This window comes from Adiantum capillus-veneris, chromosome 13, assembly GCF_014529385.1.
Source record: "Adiantum capillus-veneris isolate H3 chromosome 13, ASM1452938v2, whole genome shotgun sequence".
Lineage (NCBI taxonomy): Eukaryota > Viridiplantae > Streptophyta > Polypodiopsida > Polypodiales > Pteridaceae > Adiantum > Adiantum capillus-veneris.
This window is the reverse complement of record NC_140943.1, coordinates 128,539,591-128,560,935: the sequence shown is the minus strand read 5'-3', so window position 1 is coordinate 128,560,935 and position 21,345 is coordinate 128,539,591. Positions and strand designations below refer to the sequence as shown.

Sequence of the window (21,345 nt, the reverse complement as noted above, 5' to 3'; positions counted from 1 at the left end):
AAAGACATGGATAATAAGAGATCTCACGCCACAAAACAGCTCGTTGTCCCTAGGCCGTATGCGCATAGACACCACCAAATCCATAAATCTGGCCATTGATCATGCATTGGACCACCATCCACGTCCCGCTGGATCATTATACGCCAGAACTAGCTGCAGCTCACCATAATCAAAACACCTGAAAAACCCGACAAACCAGCATATGCTATCCAGTATCCTACAAAATACTAGCATTGCCCACCATATTCATGTTGATTATGCTCTTGCAAAACCACAATGTCTGCCTTTTACATGTATGTACATAGTGCCAGGTTAATTTTTCATTTATCAGGGTTACATAACCCATGCACATTATATGAAATGCATTTAACACAACTATGCATTCAAGAGATATGTACATAGCCAAAGTAAGGAAGGGACTAAGTTGACGCCTCTTTGACGTGCCCATAAGCACATCAATGTCAACATCCCACGACTCAACCACAGTACTCTGCATGCCTGTCTTAGAGGCAACAAAGCCTGCAGGTGATTGAGAAGTCCCATGAACCACGACATCTCTATAAGAGTGCACCATCTTATTCCATGCATCTGCAAGAGTGCGATTATCATTACAGGGAAGAGGTTTTTACCCCGTAGATTTTACTTCAGGAGGTGATTATTTAGAGAGGAGAGCTACAAACACATCTTAACAGTTTTCTTGGGGGTTACCTAGAGAGATCCTTCCGCCGATTCCACCTTTTTCCCCCTTTTTTTGGTTTCAGGAGTAGACACAGACTTTCCTTTACCCTGAGGATTGACCTTGCCTTTATCCACATGGTGCCTTTATCCACAGATAAAGCATCAGGCAACGTAGAAGCTGCAATAGCGGCAGATCTGGGATTAGGGACTTCTCTCTCAGTAGAAACCGCAAGCTGAGGGACAACTGAAGGAGGGGGTTGCGAAATAGGCTCAGAACATTCAGATTGCATATGTCCAAATTTTCCACAGTCAAAGCATGAATTTGCAAATTTTTCTCATCTGAGCTTGAAAGGGCATTTCCCAATGAGTGGTTCCCCCGAATTGAAAGTAATACCTTCAGGGGTGGGAACATCCGTGCCCCAAAGCACACGAAAACGACTTGTATTGGTATCAAGCTTGGGAGGACAAATCACTTTCCCCAAATGAGAGGCGAGCATAGCAAGAAAGTGGCGCCAAGTGCATGGAAAATTGAGGATTTCCACCCATACTGGGCACTTATGACGGATTAGGCTTTGATAGTCCTTGGTAAGGGCCCACGTCAATACATGTGTCATCTGAGTACCAAAGAACAAAGGAGACAACTCAAGAAACATATTACAGGCATCAGTGTCTGCTAGCAAAACTGAGCCACGTCTTGGACAGTAGGCATCTTGCCTGGGAAGAACAGAATAACTGCATTTAAAGCATATTGCGCCATTGGGTCCATCAAAGCTTGAACAGGAATGAGCACTTCAGTAGCGGGTTCGTGCTCCTCCCAACATTCTGAGCACCTTCAAAATCCTCTTGTTTTCTACTTTTGTATGAGTTGATAAAGGGCACACCGAAACCTGACATACACTAAGTACTTGGCGTTTATGTACTATTGACTACTTTAAACAAAAAAAAAAAACCAAAATTATGTACAGTGCCCACAGTCTGTACCCAAAAAACTCTTTTGTACACAAGCCTGTATACTGAAAATGAACTACAACTAAGCTGGAGAGATTAGCAGACACTCTCTATGGTACACATGAACACCAAACCTGAACAGAGGACTTGACGAGCTCTACAAAAATTATAGGTCACTGGGAGATGGGGTAGGACCGAACACTGCTCATACATAACTCAAGGGGACACACACGCTTATACCCTAACACACACACTTTTTTTTTTTTTTTGTAAATCGATTTGATTAATTTACTAGTGGGAAACCTCAAAGCGAGGAAAACCCACTGAAAGGATCACAAGAGGAAGAACACAGAACTACTCAGCTGTAGAGAGTAGCTAGAAACATTCATAAGAAAGCTGATGCATCTCTATGGTGATGTCACCAACTTCCAAAGCAAACCGTAAGGATTGCCTAAGAGAAAGCTTGAAGTTTGGGAATGGGTCTGCATGAGTACGATGGAACATGTAAGCATTACGTTGGCTCCACAATGTCCAATAAGTCCAGTATCTGACCCACATAAAGAAAACCGCAAACCGCTGTAATGTTGGTGAGAAAATGCCAAATGCCTAGAACCTTTTGTGAGAGACCACCCTAGGAAAACGGAGCCGCAAACAAGCCAATACACGGCGAAGAAAGTCTCTAGTAGCATAGCAATCCCACAACAAGTGGCAAATATCCTCTTCTGCAGTCGAGCAACGAATGCAGGAAGAAGGGCGAATATGACACGCCCGAAGAAAAGTGCCGGCGGGAAGCACTCCAAGCAAACAACGCCAAAGAAATAGGCGCTCTTTCAAAGGCAAATGGCTTTTCCACAAGGCAGAGAGGAGCCTCCTCCACCAGAGGTCAAATTTGTGCATGCACCAAAGGGCATTACAATGACCATCAAGCCATGGTTGTAGTAGAAGGAGAGCATAAATTTGACCTGCAGAAATATCTCGAAAAGACATTTTCCAAAGGACCCAATCAGACATGTGGTCATCATCAGACAACGGTGAAACAGGCAAAAAGTCGAGTAGCATGTTTTGAAGCTCTCTCCAAAACTGACGGTAATGCATGCCCAATCCAAAACGGTGAGCGGCAAGGAGAAATTCAAAAGTATATCCGGCCTCATCGACCACATCCTCAACCACACGAATGCCACGACCAGAGAGAAAGTAAGCCCGACGAGGGGAACGGTTGACCAAAGTAAGAGAGAAGGCCCGGCTCCAATGGAGACTTTCCAAACAAATCGAATCACCTTCCTGCTGAGGATTCCACGATAAATAAATCGTAACCTCTTTCCAGGAAGATACCAAAGTAGAAGCTAGAGGACATCCAGGAATGTGCCCTTCCATCTTGCCAAAAAAACCAACTCCCATATAGATGGTTGCCAATGGCCAAAAGCAGAAGTAACAACATGCTGACCAAGGTATGCAAACATCAGAGTTCAAGGCTGAATTTGTTGCACAAGAGTAGGCAACAACATAGCTTTTCTTGCAAAAACATGCCTGCGCAAATCCAAAATATTAAGTCCACCAAGACGTTCAGGAGTGCAAAGCTTCTCCATTGACATCAAGCGTAAACCTTTTTTCAAAGCATGAGTCCGCCACAAATGGGACATAATGTCTGACATAAGAGAATCAAGACATCGCCGAGGCCAATGCATCACTGGCAAGAAGAACTGAACATATGCCAACAGGATACTCTGAACAATTCGCAGACGAACATGCAAGGGCCAAGTGGATAGCTTCCAGTAATGCAATTTGGCATTCAAACGTTGCATAACCCAATTCACTTTCTGAGTGTGAGTGACATTGGATAACCCAAATGCCTAGTGATTACATTCGAAGACACGATCTCACCTGGCCACAGCAGACGATGCCAATCATAAGAATGAAGAGGCAGAAGCTTTGATTTACAAAAATTGACTCTGATTTCAGTCGCAATGCCAAAAAGTTCCAAGGCTTCCATAATCACTTTGACATCCGCCCACTGATTACGAGGCATAAACAACGAATCATCAACGTAAGCCTGGCCAACGAATGTACGGCCCGAAGGTAATCGCAAACCATGAAGACGCTCAGCAGAGGTGAAGTGATCGAGATAAGTCAACAATGGGTGAGTGGCAGTAGCATACAATAAAGCACTAAGGGGGCAGCCTTGCCTGATCGAACAACCAAGAGGCCAAGATTCAGTCAATTCGCCTTCCAAGATGTGCTACATGCATACAAAAAATAAACCACATTGGCAAATTTAGGACCAAACCCTAGGCACCTCATCGTGGCGGCAATGAAGTCCCACTGCACAATGTCAAAGGCCTTTTCGATGTCAACTTGCATAACCAGCACATCCTGTTGAGTGTACTTAGCATACTCCATGCCAATCATAACATTAGCTAGATTATCCATAATCTGCCGACGTGGAATGAAACCGTATTGAGCCTGATGGAGTCCTGCAAAAAGTTGGTCCTTAATGCGGTGCACCAGCATCTTAGCCAATATCTTATAAACCACCAGAATCAAGGTGATCCGACACCAATGAGAGAATCGCTCACAAAGCGCTTGCTTAGGCAGCAATTTAAGTAAACCTTCTTTCCAAGATAGAGGCAAATCCTGTTTCTCTTACGCCGCATTTGTCATATAAAGCAGCGGTTGTTCAAGAGCCTCCCAGAAGGAGAGGAAAAATTCTACAGTAAGCCCATCCCCGCCGCGGGAGACCGCCAACGGCCCAAAGCAAGCAACGCACTATGAAATTCGGAAGCAGTAAAGGGGTCCTCAAGGACGCATGCATCATGCGGGGATATGATCAGAGTAACAAAAGAAAGCATCAATTGACGCGCATGGCAAGCAACCAAAGATGCCTGAGAAGGAGCAGCAAACACCTGTTGATAATGCAAAACCATGGCATCCACAAGTTCTTGCTTTGAAGAAGTCCAAACACTCGAGGAAAGCATAACCCGCTTGATTGCCTGTGAGAGTCTTGTATGATGCAAACGCTTAAATAATTGCTTCGAAGCACAACCTTTATCCATGAAAGCCTGTTGACGGGCACACGTCTGCCATTTAGCAAGCTTTCGCTTGTCATTACGTTGAATACACACAGAACCTTCACATAACTCCGACATCTGAGAATTAGACAGAGGCCGTAAATCAGCCAACGCTTGCAGTTGTTGACAAGCTTGCTTCGCATCTTTGATATCTCCTCGAGTGCACTGCATGTAATGTGTGCCATAGTCACAAATAACACTTTGCACCCTCATAACAAAGCGATACCAGGCAGCATCAAGATCAAGATGCATATGAGCAAGCAGAGGGGGAATAACCTCAGAAATCATGTCACGAAAAACCTCATGAGTGAGATAAGCATTATTAATAAGTAGGAGACGTTTCCTAGGAAGAGCCCGGTGACAAAGAGTCTATCCAAAACTCACATTTAGCAAAATGGTAATGATCCGATAATTGTAAGGTGTAATCGATGTTGACCTCACATACAAATTCCTCATATTGTTGCACATGAAGCATATGCCATCTATCCAACCTCGCTCTATATGAAGAGTAGGCAACATGCTGAAAAGTAAAACCAAAGGCATTTGGATGCAAATGCCGCCATATATCAATCATCTGAGTAGAAGCAAAGAGATTATCCCATTCTTGCCTTTCCGCAGACAACATATGTGAGTTACTAGTGGTACTATCAGCCATCTCAGGGGTATTATTAAAATCACCGCAAAGGAATGCATTTGAAGTCCATGAACGAGAAGAGAGATCTCGCCAAAGAGAAGCCCTTTGTCCAGATGATGTATGCACATAAATGCCTCCAAATTCATACACCTGACCGTTCAACAAGCATTGAATCACCATCCAGCGGCCGTAATCATTATACAAGAGAACTGGCTGAAGCTCATGCCGAACCAGCATCAATAAACATGTATGTACATAGTGCCAGGTTAGTCGCCATTTATCAAGGTTACATAACCCACGCACATTGTATGAAATGCATTTAACACGACTGTGCATCGGAAACCATATTTACAACGGCAGAAAAACACAGGATCAAGTCCGGATGCCCATATGGACATCTCCATCCACGACATCCATGGCAAAACCCGTCCACTGAGTCAAAGCAGCAAACTTGTCCATAGAAACCGCCTTAGAGGTGGAAGCCTCACCCAAAAGTACATCCTTATAAGAGTGCATCGCTTTTTCCCAAGCGTCAATCAATGTGCGATTGTCATTGCAGGAAAGCTGCTTAAATGATACATTCTTATTGGCGTTAACCCAGACGAACATAATTACGGGAGGAAGGTGGAGTACAGATTTTCACTGTCCTTTTAGGTACCACCCACGAACCAACATCACTTGGCCCAACATTTTTGCCTTTCCCTGCATTTACATTCCCAACATCAGTAGATGGCGGATTTTTGTTTTTCCCTTTATCTGCATTAGAAGTCACCTTCATAGCAGGGGCACCATTCAATTTAGCGTCACCAACAGATTTTTGCCTATAGGGGCTGCCAGAAGTACCTCATAGAAACCCCGAGCACCGCAATAAACTCCTCTGACAGCCTGGCATTTTAGAAGAAAATCAACCCTGCACAACTGGCATTCTGCCAGGGAAAAACAAAATGACCTCATTCATGGCATATTGCGCTACCGGATCCATCAGATCCTTACGGGAATACGCACCTCAAGGGCAGGTGTCTGACCGTTCCAAGCTTTACGAGCCTCTTCGGAGTCTTCATACAAACAACTTTTGATTTCAGGAACGTTCTCCGAAACACTGTCCATGGCTTTACGACGCTTGAAGACCCACGGGAACTCTGACATGCATCAACCAGACCACGACCGAAAGCTAAAGCAAAAGACTTTTTTTTTGTATTTTATGTGAATTTATCAGAGATATGTACATCTCCCACATAGCTCATACATCTGCAAAAAAGTATGCCTGGGTTACTGTAATCTGTTAGCAGCTGTCAATTGCGTGATGTTGTTGAGGCAGCAAGTCATATAGAGGACGGACAACAACGACCTGCTGGCGAAAGGAGACAGCAGACAGACAGAGCTCCACCTAATCACGCAGGCTGATTGCACGCAGGGCTGACTTCTGCACACTGTCTTCGCACAGGGGTACAAGTTGCTCAGGCTGTCTGCACACAAAATTGCAAGGTCGCGCAGAGTTGCAGGTATGTGCAAGCTGAGTTCACACAGGCTGAGTTCGCACAAGGTTTATAGACACACAACGCGCGTGCGAGCAACACAAATAACTAAAGGTTGATTGTGCGAGGCTGCTGAGCTGAGCGTTGAGACTGCGCAAGAGTTGAGGGCAGACAGGTCGCGCAAACGTAGACCAGACCTGCACGCGCAGAACGGGTGCAGAGAGGCTGTGGATGATGGGGTTGAAGCAGGGAGGGCACACAGGGGACCTGCAACTGCTGGCTTCCGCAACAGGGCAGAGGAAGCACTTTCCGCGACCAAGAGCTGATCCATACACCACACACACACACACACACACACACAAAGTGTGGGTATATTGGCTACCCTTGGGATGAGGAGCAAAGGTCAGAGTAGTGATTGAAACTTGGTCTACTAAAATTGTTGGATCTTTGAGCAATATGTATCTTCAGAGTGTGCATATGCCATCACGATGGCTTCTCTTTCCTAGTTTGTTCATTCACCCACACACACTCACTTTTCTTTTTTGTAATTTTTTTTTGATTAATTTACCTGTGGGAAACCTCAAAGTGAGGAAAAACCACCAAAAATATCAGATACAAAGGGAAGAACACAGAAGTGCTTTGCGCTGCGAAGGCGCTAAAAGCAAACATAGAAGAGTTGCAAGATTTCCAGGGTTATGTCCCCAATGTCAAAGGCAAAATGTAATGATTGCCTCAACAAAATCTTGAACGATGGAGAAGGATATGCATCATGCCGGTGAAACATGCGGAAATTGCGACCGTGCCACAAAGACCATAGCGACCAAAATCTGACCCATGCAAAGAAGATGGCAAATTGCTGGAGGGAAGTCGGAAGAATGCCAAAAAGCCAGAATCGTTTGTGGAAAACTGCTAAGGGAAATCGAAGGTGCATACAAGCAGAAACGCGGCGAAGGAAAGCTCTTGCGCAGCGACACTCCCAAAGCAGATGTCTGATAATCTCATCAGTAGCGGAGCAACCGACGCAACGAGAGGAGCAAATGTGACATGCCGCAAGGAGAGTTCCAATTGGAAGAACTCCCAGCAAACAACGCCAAAGAAATAAACGCTCCTTAAGAGGCAAGTGAGACTTCCAGATTGCAATAAGAGCCTGTCTCCACCATTGATCAGATTTGTGTAATTCCCAAAGCGCATTACAGTGATCAGCGAGCGTCATCTACTGGCTAGCGGCGGAATGGGGAGGAAAACATCAGCATATGCTGAAGCAGGCTCCAAATCTAACGATACTAGAGGCCCAACCCAAAGCATGCTACCGCTTGAGAAAAAGTAAGCAAACTCCCAGATGAATCCACCACATCATCCACCGTGCATATGCCATGACCAGAGAGGAAGTAGGCTTGACAAGGCGACCGATCAACCAGGGTAAAAGGAAACACCGTGCTCCAGTGAATGCTTTCCAAACGCAACGAATTGCCATCTGCTTGCTGCCTGCCATGCCAAGAGAGATGATTCGTAACAACTTTCTAAGCGGAGAGCAAGGCAGAGGTGATCGAGCAACCAGGAATATTACCGACCATCTTGCCAAACACAGTCTCCCAAAGGGAAGTTTGCCAATGACCAAAGGTAGGAGTGAATGCATGCCGAAGATCAGTAACCATAACTGTCCATGGCTGAGACTGCAGTGCAAAAGTAGGCAGTAACATAGCCTTCCTTTGCCAATGCATGGCGCACCCACACACACACACTTTTTAAAAGGCTGCATTGATGCTCCAGAGACAGCCAAGAGACCATAGACTGAGCCCATGATTGAAGGAGAGGGAGGCAGTAGGCACACACAGGGCATAAAGCTTGGTGACACCCATTTTTGAGATGATAAAGGTAACAATTAAAAGTATAAATTCTGGAAGAAAAAATGTGCTAGCATTGGTAGTTTTAATCAAAATTACCATTGAGTTTGAGGTAATTATAGTATGCTCGCAAATTTTTTTTGGCTCAACCATTGAGAAAATGGACACAAGGAAAATTCTCCTGATTTTTGCATCAAAATTTGAACAATTGTCTTATACCCTAAGAAGTGTAACATTTTGTCCAGTTTTTCTGAAGCCAAGCTTCAATCTAGCTGAGTTTTAGCTGGTCAAAAATATGTTAAAGGTAAATCTCATTAGGTGGCACTATTTATGCTTGTCCCGAACCTCTTTCCAGCTATCCATAGATGCACTCTTGATTAGAGAAGTTATATCCGGTCAAAGATTTGTTTCCCCACAAATTTTTGTAAACATTACACTTTATTAGCAAAAGAGAGCACGAGGAAGACGAGAAATAAACTGGCATGTAATTATAGCTATTCACAGCAGGGAAGGTGAGGCATGATGAGTTTATTTTACTGGAGATAGAGATGCTCATTTACTTATTGACATTTTCAAATTCACAACAAGACTGAAATTTTTTGGTCTGTCTTTTTACTATTGCATGATGCTTTTTCCTCGCAATAAATCGGCTAATTGTTTGGTCGTCTTTTGATGGTTTGGACAGGCTAGATTATTCTTTGACAATAGCAAGAAAGTTGGAGTTTCAAGAGATTTCTCCATAGTTGCTAATGCTGAGAGTGACTTATACACATACAAATTGATCCCAAACCTTCAATCAGGACTCTTGACAATGCCATGCACTAGCTACTTGGATGAGAACAAAATACCAGTATGTTTTTTATTGATTACCATCCAATATTATTTCCTTCTACTTTACTTCCCCCCCCCCCCTCGGTAATGGGTAATCATATTTCAAAGAAAAATATGATACAGTAGTCACAAAAGTACTAGGAAAAGGACGCCAAAGAGATTGTAGCATGCCAATAAGTGAGAGTATCCCTAGTGAGAAGATTTGCGTGCTTTGTAGTGCTGAGCTGCCACTGAAGACATCCTTTGAGGCGTTCAATGTGATGGTGCACTCTAGAAGCATTTGTTCCAAAGCATACCAGTTTGGGCTTCCTAAATACCCAATTTCCCAGATGCATGAAACCGCCTGTAATTGAACGCCAAACCTAAGAAAACATAGACCACTTTTTTTTTTTACAACAGACCAAAGGGTCCACAGGGGGAGGTGCTTATCCCTTCCAAATATTAGCCATGAAACATGGTCGGGCAAGGGCCGTGTACCATCGGGCAAGAGTCACTCGTAGGCATCACCATGGCCACCTAATTGATGCACAACGTGCTGGGAACCACGACCGCATGCATTCATTGATGTATGTGGCATTTCAATGCCACATATGTAAATGTGGGCAGATTTGTAAATTCGGGCCGCGCAATCTTGCAAATTCGGGTCGTGCAAATTTGTAAATTCAGGCCGCCCAATCGCACGGCCTACAATGCACGCGCCTCACCATTCTCACCTCCACCCTTAATCCCATTTGAAGGTGCCCGTGCCATTTAGTGCTGAGGGTGGCTTAGTGTAGGTGGTCGAGCAAAAGTAGGCGCAGTCAGCAGGATCAGGTGAATGCAAGTTGGTGGAGTGATCCAATCGTGGACTCGCGAGGCAATGAGATAGTAGATACTGCCAGAAGCCCTTTGTCTTTATTAGTGGGCTCCCACCACTAAAAAGCGCACACACGTGTACACACTAGAGTGGGCTCCCACCACTCAAAAAGCACACAAACACACACACAAGTGTGCACACCTAATATTAGATATAGAGTAATGACTGCTAACTTGCTTCAAAATCAGTGATTAAGCAATCAAATGAAGACTAAAACCAGAGATATTTTGATAGCTTGGTAGGAGGGCCAAATGATATGCATTTTTGGTAATTGAGAGCTCTAGGAAAAACCCTCAAGAAGCATTCTGCACACACACAATTTGCACAAAGCAATAGTGGTTTCAATGAGAGCTATAAGGCAATGGAGTAAGCTAAAATGAACACACACAAAAAAATTGCACACACAAACACAATTATTGAATGTCGCTAATCACCAATTGATTGATTAAGAAGGGTAGTGGCTCATTGGTATTGCCAAGAACGTGCCCAAGCTTAATAAATGCGATTAGTGATTAGGAAGAGAGAAAGAGAGGAAAATTGGGCCTAGGTGTGAACCGTCGTCCCTGATATCACTTGATGGGTTAGTCGATTCGGAAGCGTACTTCTTAATCACCAATGATTAGCGTTATGCTATGAAGGGTGAAGCCTTAACTTAACCATGGTGTTAGGGTTAGGGTTAGAGAGATGGAGATTAGAATTAGGTTACGCCAAGTGCAAGAACATAGAGAGAGAGAGTATAAGCACAATGATGATAGCTCCAAGTGCAAAGATTAATTAGAAAATAGCCTCTAATATAACCTTGGTAGTTTACATTCATTGGCTAGAGAGGTTGCATCCTTTTCCTATTGGACCAAGTCATCATTTCATCCACTCTAGTAGACTAGGGATCTTTCCCATGTGGTGCCACTAGCGTGGGCTTACCCTAACATAAGGGGAGTGCATTGTTTTCTAGGTATCACCAATGTTTGCTATGTTAGTGAGTTTGAAAATGGCAGTATTGTTTCTTTTCTTCCACCAAGAAAGCAAATACTCAGAGGAAAGAAATAATTTTAATAGCTCCTCTTTCATTTCCTTAGCCTCCCCTTTTACCTCTTCCTTGCCTATTTTTTTCATAGCATGCTGTGTGATTTTCCATGTCCAAAAAGGCATTTCTGAGCCAAAATAAAGGTCAATGTGAAAAAATTTTGTTGGCTCCCTATCCTGTTATACTTGTAAATCCAAGCAAAGGACCATCCATTTGTCAATTCTAGAGGATGATTGCTAGATTCTCACTAAAATCGGAAATTTCAGCAACTAAACTAGAAATTGAAAATATTTTGTAATAAAGCATCAAAATGAGAAGAGAAAATGCTTTCTAATAAAATGCATCAAAAGAGAAAAGAAAATGTTCGTCTTGTATGCATCTATTCCCTAGCAAACGTTTAGTGTCTACATGCTTATGCGTGTTTATTCTTGATGAAATGTATAATGTTTTATTTCTTATTCATGTGGTGATGTTTTAGTGCCAAAAATACTTGTTGGATAGAAAGAACTCTCTTATGATACCGAAGGGAGAGTTTACAAGAATGGGGGAATGCAACAAAATTGGAGTTACTTTGAGAGGCTGGGTGGCTTCCTTTTTAAAAAATCCTCAGAAGAACTGCTTTGAGCCTATGAGGACATGTCTTACAAATGACATGGCATCAAAACTGAAGGCAAGTCTCACTTTTTAAAACTCATGCCTAGGAAAGACTCTCTTTGATACCGAAGGGAGAGTTTACTAGAATGGGGGAATGCAACAAATTGAGTTACTTTGAGAGGCTGGGTGGCTTCCTTTTTAAAAAATCCTCAGAAGAACTGCTTTGAGCCTATGAGGACATGTCTTACAAATGACATGGCATCAAAACTGAAGGCAAGTCTCACTTTTTAAAACTCATGCCTCAAGTGTTTTTGGCTCTTAATCTATGTGCTAAGAAAAAAAGAATGTACAATATCACAAATTTTTCATTTAATGACTTAAAGAATACACTTTTTTATCTCTAGTTTCATTACCTTTTTAAAGGGAAGCTTTGACTCAACATAACTACATTATATGGTAGAACATGGATGCATCAATGTATGGATAAAGATTTTGCATGATAATTCTAATACATAATTTGAAAAGCTTGAGACACGTAGGATTTTTTGATAGGTAATTAAGAAAAAATGGATGCAAAACATTATAATGCTTGTTATAGAAATAGTTTTTTTTTTGGGAGCAATGTTCTAGGAGGAAGAGGAATACATCAAAAGATTTGGCAAGGTACAAAACTCATTCATCAAGTATGGAGAGCCACTTTCTACTCCACCAGAGGTAATTCTTCCACTACTATTAACACACATGTGACGCAATAACAACCATTGACAAATGCATGTTGGGACGGGGGGACTCCATTAGGTAGGTAGCTATCAGGGAGATACCGGGGCCCGATGGGCGATAAGGGAATTTCAAAATTTCAGACCTTAAATAGCAGGCTTAATTGTTGAAATTTTGAAAAACTGTAAATCAAAAATATATACACCATGACTTTTCTTAAATAAGATGAATATAAAAGGGTTTTGTAAAAGCCCTTAAATGCGTGTGATGTAATACATTTTCATATAAGAACCTTCGATGTTTACCCTACTTAAATTATTTTGTGATATTTTGTTCAGACTGCTTAGTTGTGGTTTTTTTAACAAAAGTAATATTAAGCTTCTGAGGAGAGGCCTTTGGTCATTGAAGCTCTAGATTCTTTTCTTTTTTTTGTGTGTTGGGGGGGGGGGGGGGGGGGGGGGGGGGGGTCCTTTTCTGAGATCTAAATTACATCCGTTATTCCTTTCTACAATTATAAAAATGGTTTTTTTCCCCTTTTTCATGGACGTTTACATTTGGAGAGAAGATAGAAAGCCCATGCTATCATGTTTTTTTAATTCAAAACTCCATGAGCTATATAGAGGACCTTATGCTATGTAGGATGATAGAATACCAAAATCTTTCAGAGCGTTCGTGATTGAAAGGCTGCGTGCTAGTTTGAAATTCCAGGTGTTGTGGCAACAAAACTCTCCATAATATTCTCAAAGATGCTACAAAAAAGAGTAGGGATTAGATTTGCAACACCTTAAAACATGCAACGCAGACAAGTTAGAAGCCTATTCTATCTTGCAGTCATAAGACTAGACTATCTCATATGTGTGAGCGACGTAAGATCTGGGAAGGACCAAGCTATCCACATAGTGATCATTGCACAATCACTATGTTGAAAAATCATGGTAGTTATTTTGCTTCTGATAGATTTTGTTTTAATGGAAAGTTTACATTATTAACAATGTGAAGGACATTGATTAAGGGGAATATGGTTAAATTGGCAATCTCTAGATGTAGGATAAAGAAGTTTCAAGGAGCGAAGAGTGTAAATCTACTTATGAGTGATAGACTATGCTTGGTGTGGTTAATGGATAGTTGTGGAATCTACTTTCTGTGAGAAAGGTCTTCTATTACCCATGAATGTGCTCACTCTGCAAAATAACACTAAACAAGAAGTAAATTGTATCGCATACTTCGTCTCCAGTATATCTTCAATTTGAGATGCACAAGCAAGAGGCTAATGGCACATAGATCTGCATCACTAGAACTTCAATCGTTCTCTAAAGCTTTTTAATAGTTTGAGACTTGCCTTTTTTCTATGCTTGTCCTACATATAGACATGAGTAAAACTATGTTACAGGAGATACTGTAAAGTCAAATTTGAATGTTGTTCTAGGCTTGGGAATGTGCATGTGCCACCATACCAGCCCAAACAAAGGAGCCACTTAAAATCAATCTGGAAATAAATTTGGATAATGTACTGTTTTTGCAAAAAAGGTAACTCATCTAAGTCTCTCTCTCTCTCTCTCTCTCTTTGTATTCCCCTTTGTATCAGCTTTCATCCCACCCCTACGCACTATTTTCTTTTCAGTTCTTTGTACTTTTTGTACCCAGACCTGGTATTAGATTCACCACATGTTATATTTATTTATTATTTTTTTTATTTATTTTATTTTATTTTTAAAAAAAAATTATTTTATGTTTTTCCTCTAAAAAAAATACCTACGTTGCTCAATTCTGTTCCCGCTTTGCCCACATTGAATCAAAACCTTTGTTTTTTCATCAAAAGGTCCTATTAGTTCTTTGAAATTGCTCAATGAGCTACATCACCCCTAGCAAGAGGCTACAACACTATACAAAAGAAAAAGGGAGACCCTCCCATGCTGATCAAGTGAACATACAAAATGGGAGGGGGAAAGAGCAAACGAAGTTTTTTTTTTTTTTTTTTTTTTTGGGCGGTTCCTTTTTTTGGTTTCTTGTGTCCCTTGCTTTTGTATTTTCGTGAGTGTTTTTAGTCCCTCTCATAATTCGTATGTTCAGACTACTCTGACCTTATGGAGGTATATAAAATGGAAGGGGGAAAGAGCACTAGATACCCTGCCCAACGTAAAGAATGGTGACCTTAATGCCACAACCGCCGTAAGAATTCATGTTGTCGTCTTTGTGCTCTATGAGAGCTACTCTGTAACCCATCATATTGGTCGTAATATGGCATGGGGGCAACACCTTTCCGGGAGGTAACCCATCCCAGTGATGTTCCTGCACTCAAACCTTGGGCTTATGAGGTTTATCTAAAAACCTTGGCTGTGATACCAGTTATTATGGCATGGGGCAGCACCTTCCCTGGAGGTCGCCTATCCCGGTACTATTCGTGCACATACGTGCTTCATTGTGAGGTTTCCATAAAGTGGTCTAGCCATCTAGACCCCAAAACCTAGGGGTGTTCGGGACCTCTGTCTAGCCAACTAGGCACCACTTATAGGTGACAATGTGTCACAAACTGGTGACGTGGCTGGCTGCCCAGAGTTTGACGTGGCTGGCTGCCCATTTGTATACACACCCCCCGGGGAAAGGGAATTACCAACTGGTGACGTGGCTGCCCTACACACACATACACTGCCCATAGAAAGGGTGACGTGGCTGCCTAGTACTCACACACACACACACACCTGCTGCAGCAGTCCCGGAAATTAAGGGCAGAACGCTGACGTGGCACAGCCTGCAGTGCGGATGCTCTGCTGTACAAACGCGTGGCTGATATGGCCTTCTGTACAAACGTCTATTGTATGGATGCAAGCTTTTGGGCAGCGCTTTAGGGGGTATACAGAGAAAGAATTACAAGAGGTATACCAAGGCTTGAGAGAAAAGATTGAACTGCTTTATTTTCAAAGCTTTTAATTTTCAGCTTTTGGGGCTCTTCTTTTTGCATCCCTTGTACTTTTAAATCGTGGGCAGGACCTCACAACTCAGAGCATTTGGACGCAAAGTCTAAGTGTGAGCGCCTTCCCGCACTCTTGTACTTTGAACACAGATTAATACAAAAAGAAATACCGAAAGGGGCGCCTAGGCACGGAACTCAGCCGGGCTAGTGTCGAATCAATTGTGAACTGTAAACAGTATGAAGTGATTATTTGTGGTGTCGCGGTAGATTCTCGACTTGGAGTGTCCAAGTCTGTTACAATGGTATCAGAGCGCGGCCGATTTCTTTCCTACGGGGAATCCAATCCTTTTTTGCGACACCTATTGCTTCAGGCAAAGATCAGTCGGCTCCCTCTGCATCTGGAGATGCGGGAAGGGATCACAACGAAGATTCAGGCAAGGAGTACGGCCCGCCTCGGCCTTCTCAGGCGGAGCGTCAAGAGATGGAGCGTCGTCAATTGATCGGCGATGCAACAAAGATGATGCTTAATTTGGCGAAGGACCCGAAATTTGCAAAATATATGAGCCAGACTTCTTTCAATGAGGTGCACACAGAGTGGTAGAAGACCACAAAACCACCCCGAAAACCCGCTCTCAAGAAACCTCCTACTCCCAAGAGGTATACAAAGAAAGAATTAGAAGAGGTGGTTGATGCACGAATTGCTCAGCTTTTTGACGCGCAGAACAAAGTTAAAAAGCACGACAAAAAGCAAAAGAAAAGCACTAACTTCCCGGGTTATTTGGGTCGTCAGTCTACTTTTGAAAAGGCAAGAAAGCAAAAGAAGAGTGTTTGATTTGAAGGAGTACCCCATTCTTCTTCTTCTTCTTCTGACAGTTCTTCTAGCTCATCTGACTCGAGCGAAGAAGACACAAAGGGCAAAAAGCGAAGCAAAAGCAACGCTTTGAAAAGGGTAAGAAAAAGGCAAAGAAGTCTAAATCTCGCCCTGTGGTACAGTTCTACAGAGGACTCGTCTACTTTTGCGGAGTCCGTTACTCAAAGCACTCTAAGATTCAGAGAGCTGCCTCTTACTTTAAGGGGAATGCTCGAACTTGGTGGTCCACGCTTCTATTAAACAAGACAGCGCCAGTTAAATGGCTGAAATTCAAGACGCTTTTTATTTCTTCTTGGCTGACTCGAGAGTATGAACACGATATACGTACTGCTTGAAACCATCTTCGGATGACCAAGAAGGATATAGTGGACGCTTATTGCGAGAGATTTTGGAGCTCTTTTCTACCCGCCTCTTCATTTAAGAGGATCTCGTTCAAGGAACAAATTGAGCGGTCTACCTTGGGTCTTCCTATAGAGATCCAAGATTACTGCTTGGAACAAAAGTCAGCTTCCATTCAGTAGTTGATGAGTCATGTGAGACGGGGTTTTGCCATTCACTCGGGCAATTTGACCTACCCCACAGATGAGATCATGACGCAAAGAGCCGAATAGACTTTGACAAATGAAAGTAGAAAGAGGAAGAGCAACCCAAAAAACAAAGATGCACGACCCAAACTCACTCCTCAAGAGAGAGCTGGCTACATCAAGGAAGGGAAGTGCTTTGGATGTGGGGAAACTGGGCATATCTCCGCGAAGTGCCCTAAAGAGGCACAGAAAGAACAAAACGACAAGGCGACGAAAGGCCTGAGAGTTCGAGAGCAGCTGAGGAACGTGGAAGAAAAGGCAAGATGAAAACAGGACTGGTTTCAGATTGCGTGGGTACCAATCCCAGCATGATGGACGAGAGTACAGAACTTTGCCGAGCTTGGGGCAAAGTGAAAGACCAAGAATCCCTGATCTTTTTTGATGGAGGAGCCAAGTCCAACTTCATTTCACCGGAATTGGCGGTGCAGCTCGAGATCACTCCTGATCGGATGGGACCACTTGCAGAGGCAGTTCTAGCGGCACCCGCCTGGGACGTAGCCATTACACCTGTCATTGGCAAACTTCGGTTGCATTGTCACAGATATTTGGGGCATGAGGACTTTTACATAATGCCTTTGGAAGGTTGTGATGTTCTCTTGGGAATTCCCTGGTACCACAAGAACAACGCCGTGGTCGACTCTATCGGGCAAGGAAAGCGACACATTGACCACAGAGAAGGGCAAAACCATTGTACTCAATGTAAAACTTAAGGGCGAGACTATCCCTATTGTATCGGCTTTGGCCATTTCAAAGTTAATGAAATCCAGTCTGTTTGTTTACTCGATCTTTATGAAAGAGTTGAGTGATGAGGATAGGACAAATATGTCTGAACTTGATAAAGAACGCCAAGATTTTCTCCACTCATGCCGATTGCTTCTCAGAGGGCCTGCCAGGCGAGTTACCATCCGCTCATCCTGAAGATCATACTATTGATCTGATACGTGGAAGCACACCACCGAACCGGCCACCTTACCGTTTGAGCCGAGCCCAGAACGAAGAAATTATGAACCAAGTGAAAGACCTCTTGGAAAAGGTCTTGTCCAGCCTAGTACTTCACTGTATTGCTCTCCTGTGTTGTTGGTTTTGAAGAAAGACAGATCTTGGAGAATGTGCATCGATTATAGAGCTCTCAATAAAATCACCATCAAGAACAATTTTCCGATTCCTAGGATCGATGATATACTTGATAGATTACAGGGATCCTCGTGCTTTAGCAGGATTGATTTGAAGAGTGGATATCATCAGATCTGAATCGCGCCGGGAGATCTCTACAAGACAGCCTTTTGGATGACTCTTGGGTTATTTGAGTTTTTGGTGATGCCTTTTGGCCTAACCAATGCTCCTGCGACATTTAACCGGATGATGGACATGATTTTTTGAGAGTACGGGCTATTTGTTGGCACTTTCTTTAACGACATCATTGTTTTCTCCAAGGATGAGGTAGAACATAGAGAACATCTGCTTCAAGTCGTTCAAGCATTACAAGATCACAAGTTGGTGATTAATGCGAAGAAAAGTGAATGTTTTCTACCAGAGATACACTTTTTGGGACACATTGTGTCAGTAGCAGGAGTGCAGATGGATCCGGCCAAGATAGAGACTATCTGTGATTGGCCCGATTTGAAGAATCTCCATGAAGTTAGAAACTTCTTGGGATTGTGTTCGTACTATAGGCGGTTCATTCGAAAGTTTGCAGAGGTTGCTTCCCCTTTGCATATCTTGACACTAAAAGGAGTCCCTTTCTCGTGGGGACCCATAGAGGTGACTGCCTTTCAGACATTGAAAGAGAAATTGACTACGGGAGACTTGCAAAAGTCATTTGAAGTATATTGTGATGCTTGTGGTCGTAGTCTGGGTGTGGTCTTAATGCAAGAAGGCCATGTCATTGCTTACGAGAGCCGATTGTTCTCAAGGCCGGAATTGACAGCACAGATTTATGAGAAAGATCTTTTGGCGGTTATCCATGCTCTTACTCAGTGGCAGCACTACCTACTCGGAGCGGACTTTACTGTCTTTACAGAATATCAGAGTTTACGCTACTTATCGTCACAGAAGCAGCTATCGAAAAAGCAGATGCGGTGGGCGAACATCTTGTCATAGTTTCACTTCCAGATTGTCCACGTTCAGGGACAGAAGAATTTGGTGGCAGATGCTTTGTCTTGGAAGCCGTTGGTTTTGGCTATTTTAGCGATTCACCATAGGAGCTTCGAGGATATGGTCGATCAGTATGCCACGGATACAGATTTTGCAAACGTTTTCACACGGATACGGGACGGGGAGACAGTAGCGGGATATTCCATTCGGGATGGCTACTTGATGAGGAAAACCATGTTGTGTGTTACACAGCCGTTGAGGGAAAAGGTTATGACTGAATGCCACTGTCTGTCTTTTACGGGTCACCGCGGCATTGCTACCACCATGAAAGGGGTAGAGAGATACTTCTTTTTGCCGAGACTCAAGAAGGATGTGGACGAGTTTGTGCGCAGTTGCTTGGTTTGCCAGAAGGTCAAGTTTGACAGGCATAAAGCACAAGGATTGTTACAGCCTTTGCCCATACCCACCCGCCCCTAGAAAAGTATTGCAATGGATTTCATTTTTGATCTTCCGAGAACACAGAGTGGTCACCATGGTATCTGGATTGTTATTGATAGATTTAGCAAGTAGGCTCATTTCATTCCAGTGAAGAAAACAGTCAAGCCGGATCATTTAGCAAGACTGCTTGTGGCCCAGATCTTTAGATTACATGGCATGCCCGAGACGATTGTCTCCGATAGGGATCCCAGATTCACGAGTTTGTTTTGGAAGGCAATTTGGGAGAACATTGGCACGCGGTTGCAGTTCTCGTCATCTTTCTATCCGTAGACTGACGGGCAGTCTGAGATTGCCAATTCAATGGTTTTAGATTTATTGAAGTCTTACATCTCATATCAGAAGGCTCAATGGGAAAAGTATCTACCTTTGGTGAAATTAGCCTACAACAACACGATATGCTCTTTGACGGGGAAGGCGCCATTTGAGATTATTGAAGGTGCTACGAAGGTTCCACCCTTCCTAAGCACGAAAGGTAAGATTTTTGAAGGTACGTGCGACTTAGACACAGCTTTTGCCAAGGTCCGCGAGGCTTTGCAAAAATCTAAGGAAAGACAGAAAAAGGCAGCAGATCACCATCGTCGTGATTTGATAATTGAAGGAGGATGATTGGGTGCTCTTACGTTTTAAGAAGGCACGCTTGAGAAAGAAGAAGAGAAAGGAGAGGCTTTCTCCAAAGCTTAGTATGAGATACTACGGACCTTTCCAAATCTCCGAAAAGATCAATGATGTCTCCTTCCGACTGAAACTGCCTGATATTTGGAGGATTCACAATGCATTTCATGTGAGTCTCTTGAAACCTTTTAAAGGTGATGTGCCCGAAGATGGGGAGCCCGATGAACAACCCGAAGTGGAAGAAAACAAGGAGATCCTTGTTCCTAAACAGATTTTGGCACATAAGGACAATGAATAAGGGTAAAGTACGAAGGCGGTTCTTGGTTAAATTCAAGAACTATCCTGCATTGGATTGGAAGTGGATGGAGAAGGAGGAGCTAGCAGATACTCCTCAGATTGTGAAACTTTACCTTGAAGCTTTTGGTTTACCATAGTCTATTCCAAATGGAACCCGAATTCCTTGGCCGGAGATCTGGTGCAGTGGGTTTGCACAAGAGAGGAGTTACTCCGCTCCTTTGTCAACAAATGCCTTGATTTAAGAATACTAGAGTCACCGATGCCTCTTTGAGCTTCAGGGATACTGAGAGCTGACATTATTCTGCTGTATGACTTTATGAAATGGAATTCCGGAATATAAACTGATTTGTTCTTGACTTGTTTGTAAGTGCAGGAACTGATAGACGAAATGACTGCAGCATTTTGGTCTAAATAATCTTAAATAGACATGGTTGCAATAGGGGTTAGTCAATCGAGCATCTATGAGGTCCTGAGTGGATCTAGATGCGATTGCTAACTGCATTGCCGATAAATCATGGTCTAAGATCCGAATGAATGTTGAATGTGATTTGTCATGTGATGTTCTGTGGTGTCAAGTGATGTCATGTGATGTGACTCTCGCTTGGTACATGTGCTAGATGTGTGTTCCTAGTGCGTAGGTACTAACAATCAGTGTCTACTAAGACAATTTATGGCTTCTGTTTGTTTTGCAGGCGTAATCGAAGGCGACTACAATGCTTTCAAGTGGGGGGTATGTCACAAACTGGTGACATGGCTGGCTGCCCACAGTTTGACGTGGCTGGCTGCCCATTTGTATACACACACCCATTGGA

The 21,345-nt window shown here is 43.1% G+C and overlaps 1 protein-coding gene across 1 annotated transcript in view; it reads left to right on the top strand.

Annotated features, from left to right (window-relative positions):
• Positions 1-21,345, top strand: part of LOC147444852 (uncharacterized) — a 228,254-nt gene that overhangs the window by 159,796 nt on the left and 47,113 nt on the right. The window contains exons 7-9 of the mRNA XM_086527379.1: positions 9,330-9,494; positions 11,834-12,025; positions 14,093-14,193. Of these exons, the coding sequence (XP_086383505.1) occupies positions 9,330-9,494; positions 11,834-12,025; positions 14,093-14,193 (458 nt within the window). The remainder of the gene's footprint in view (positions 1-9,329; positions 9,495-11,833; positions 12,026-14,092; positions 14,194-21,345) is intronic.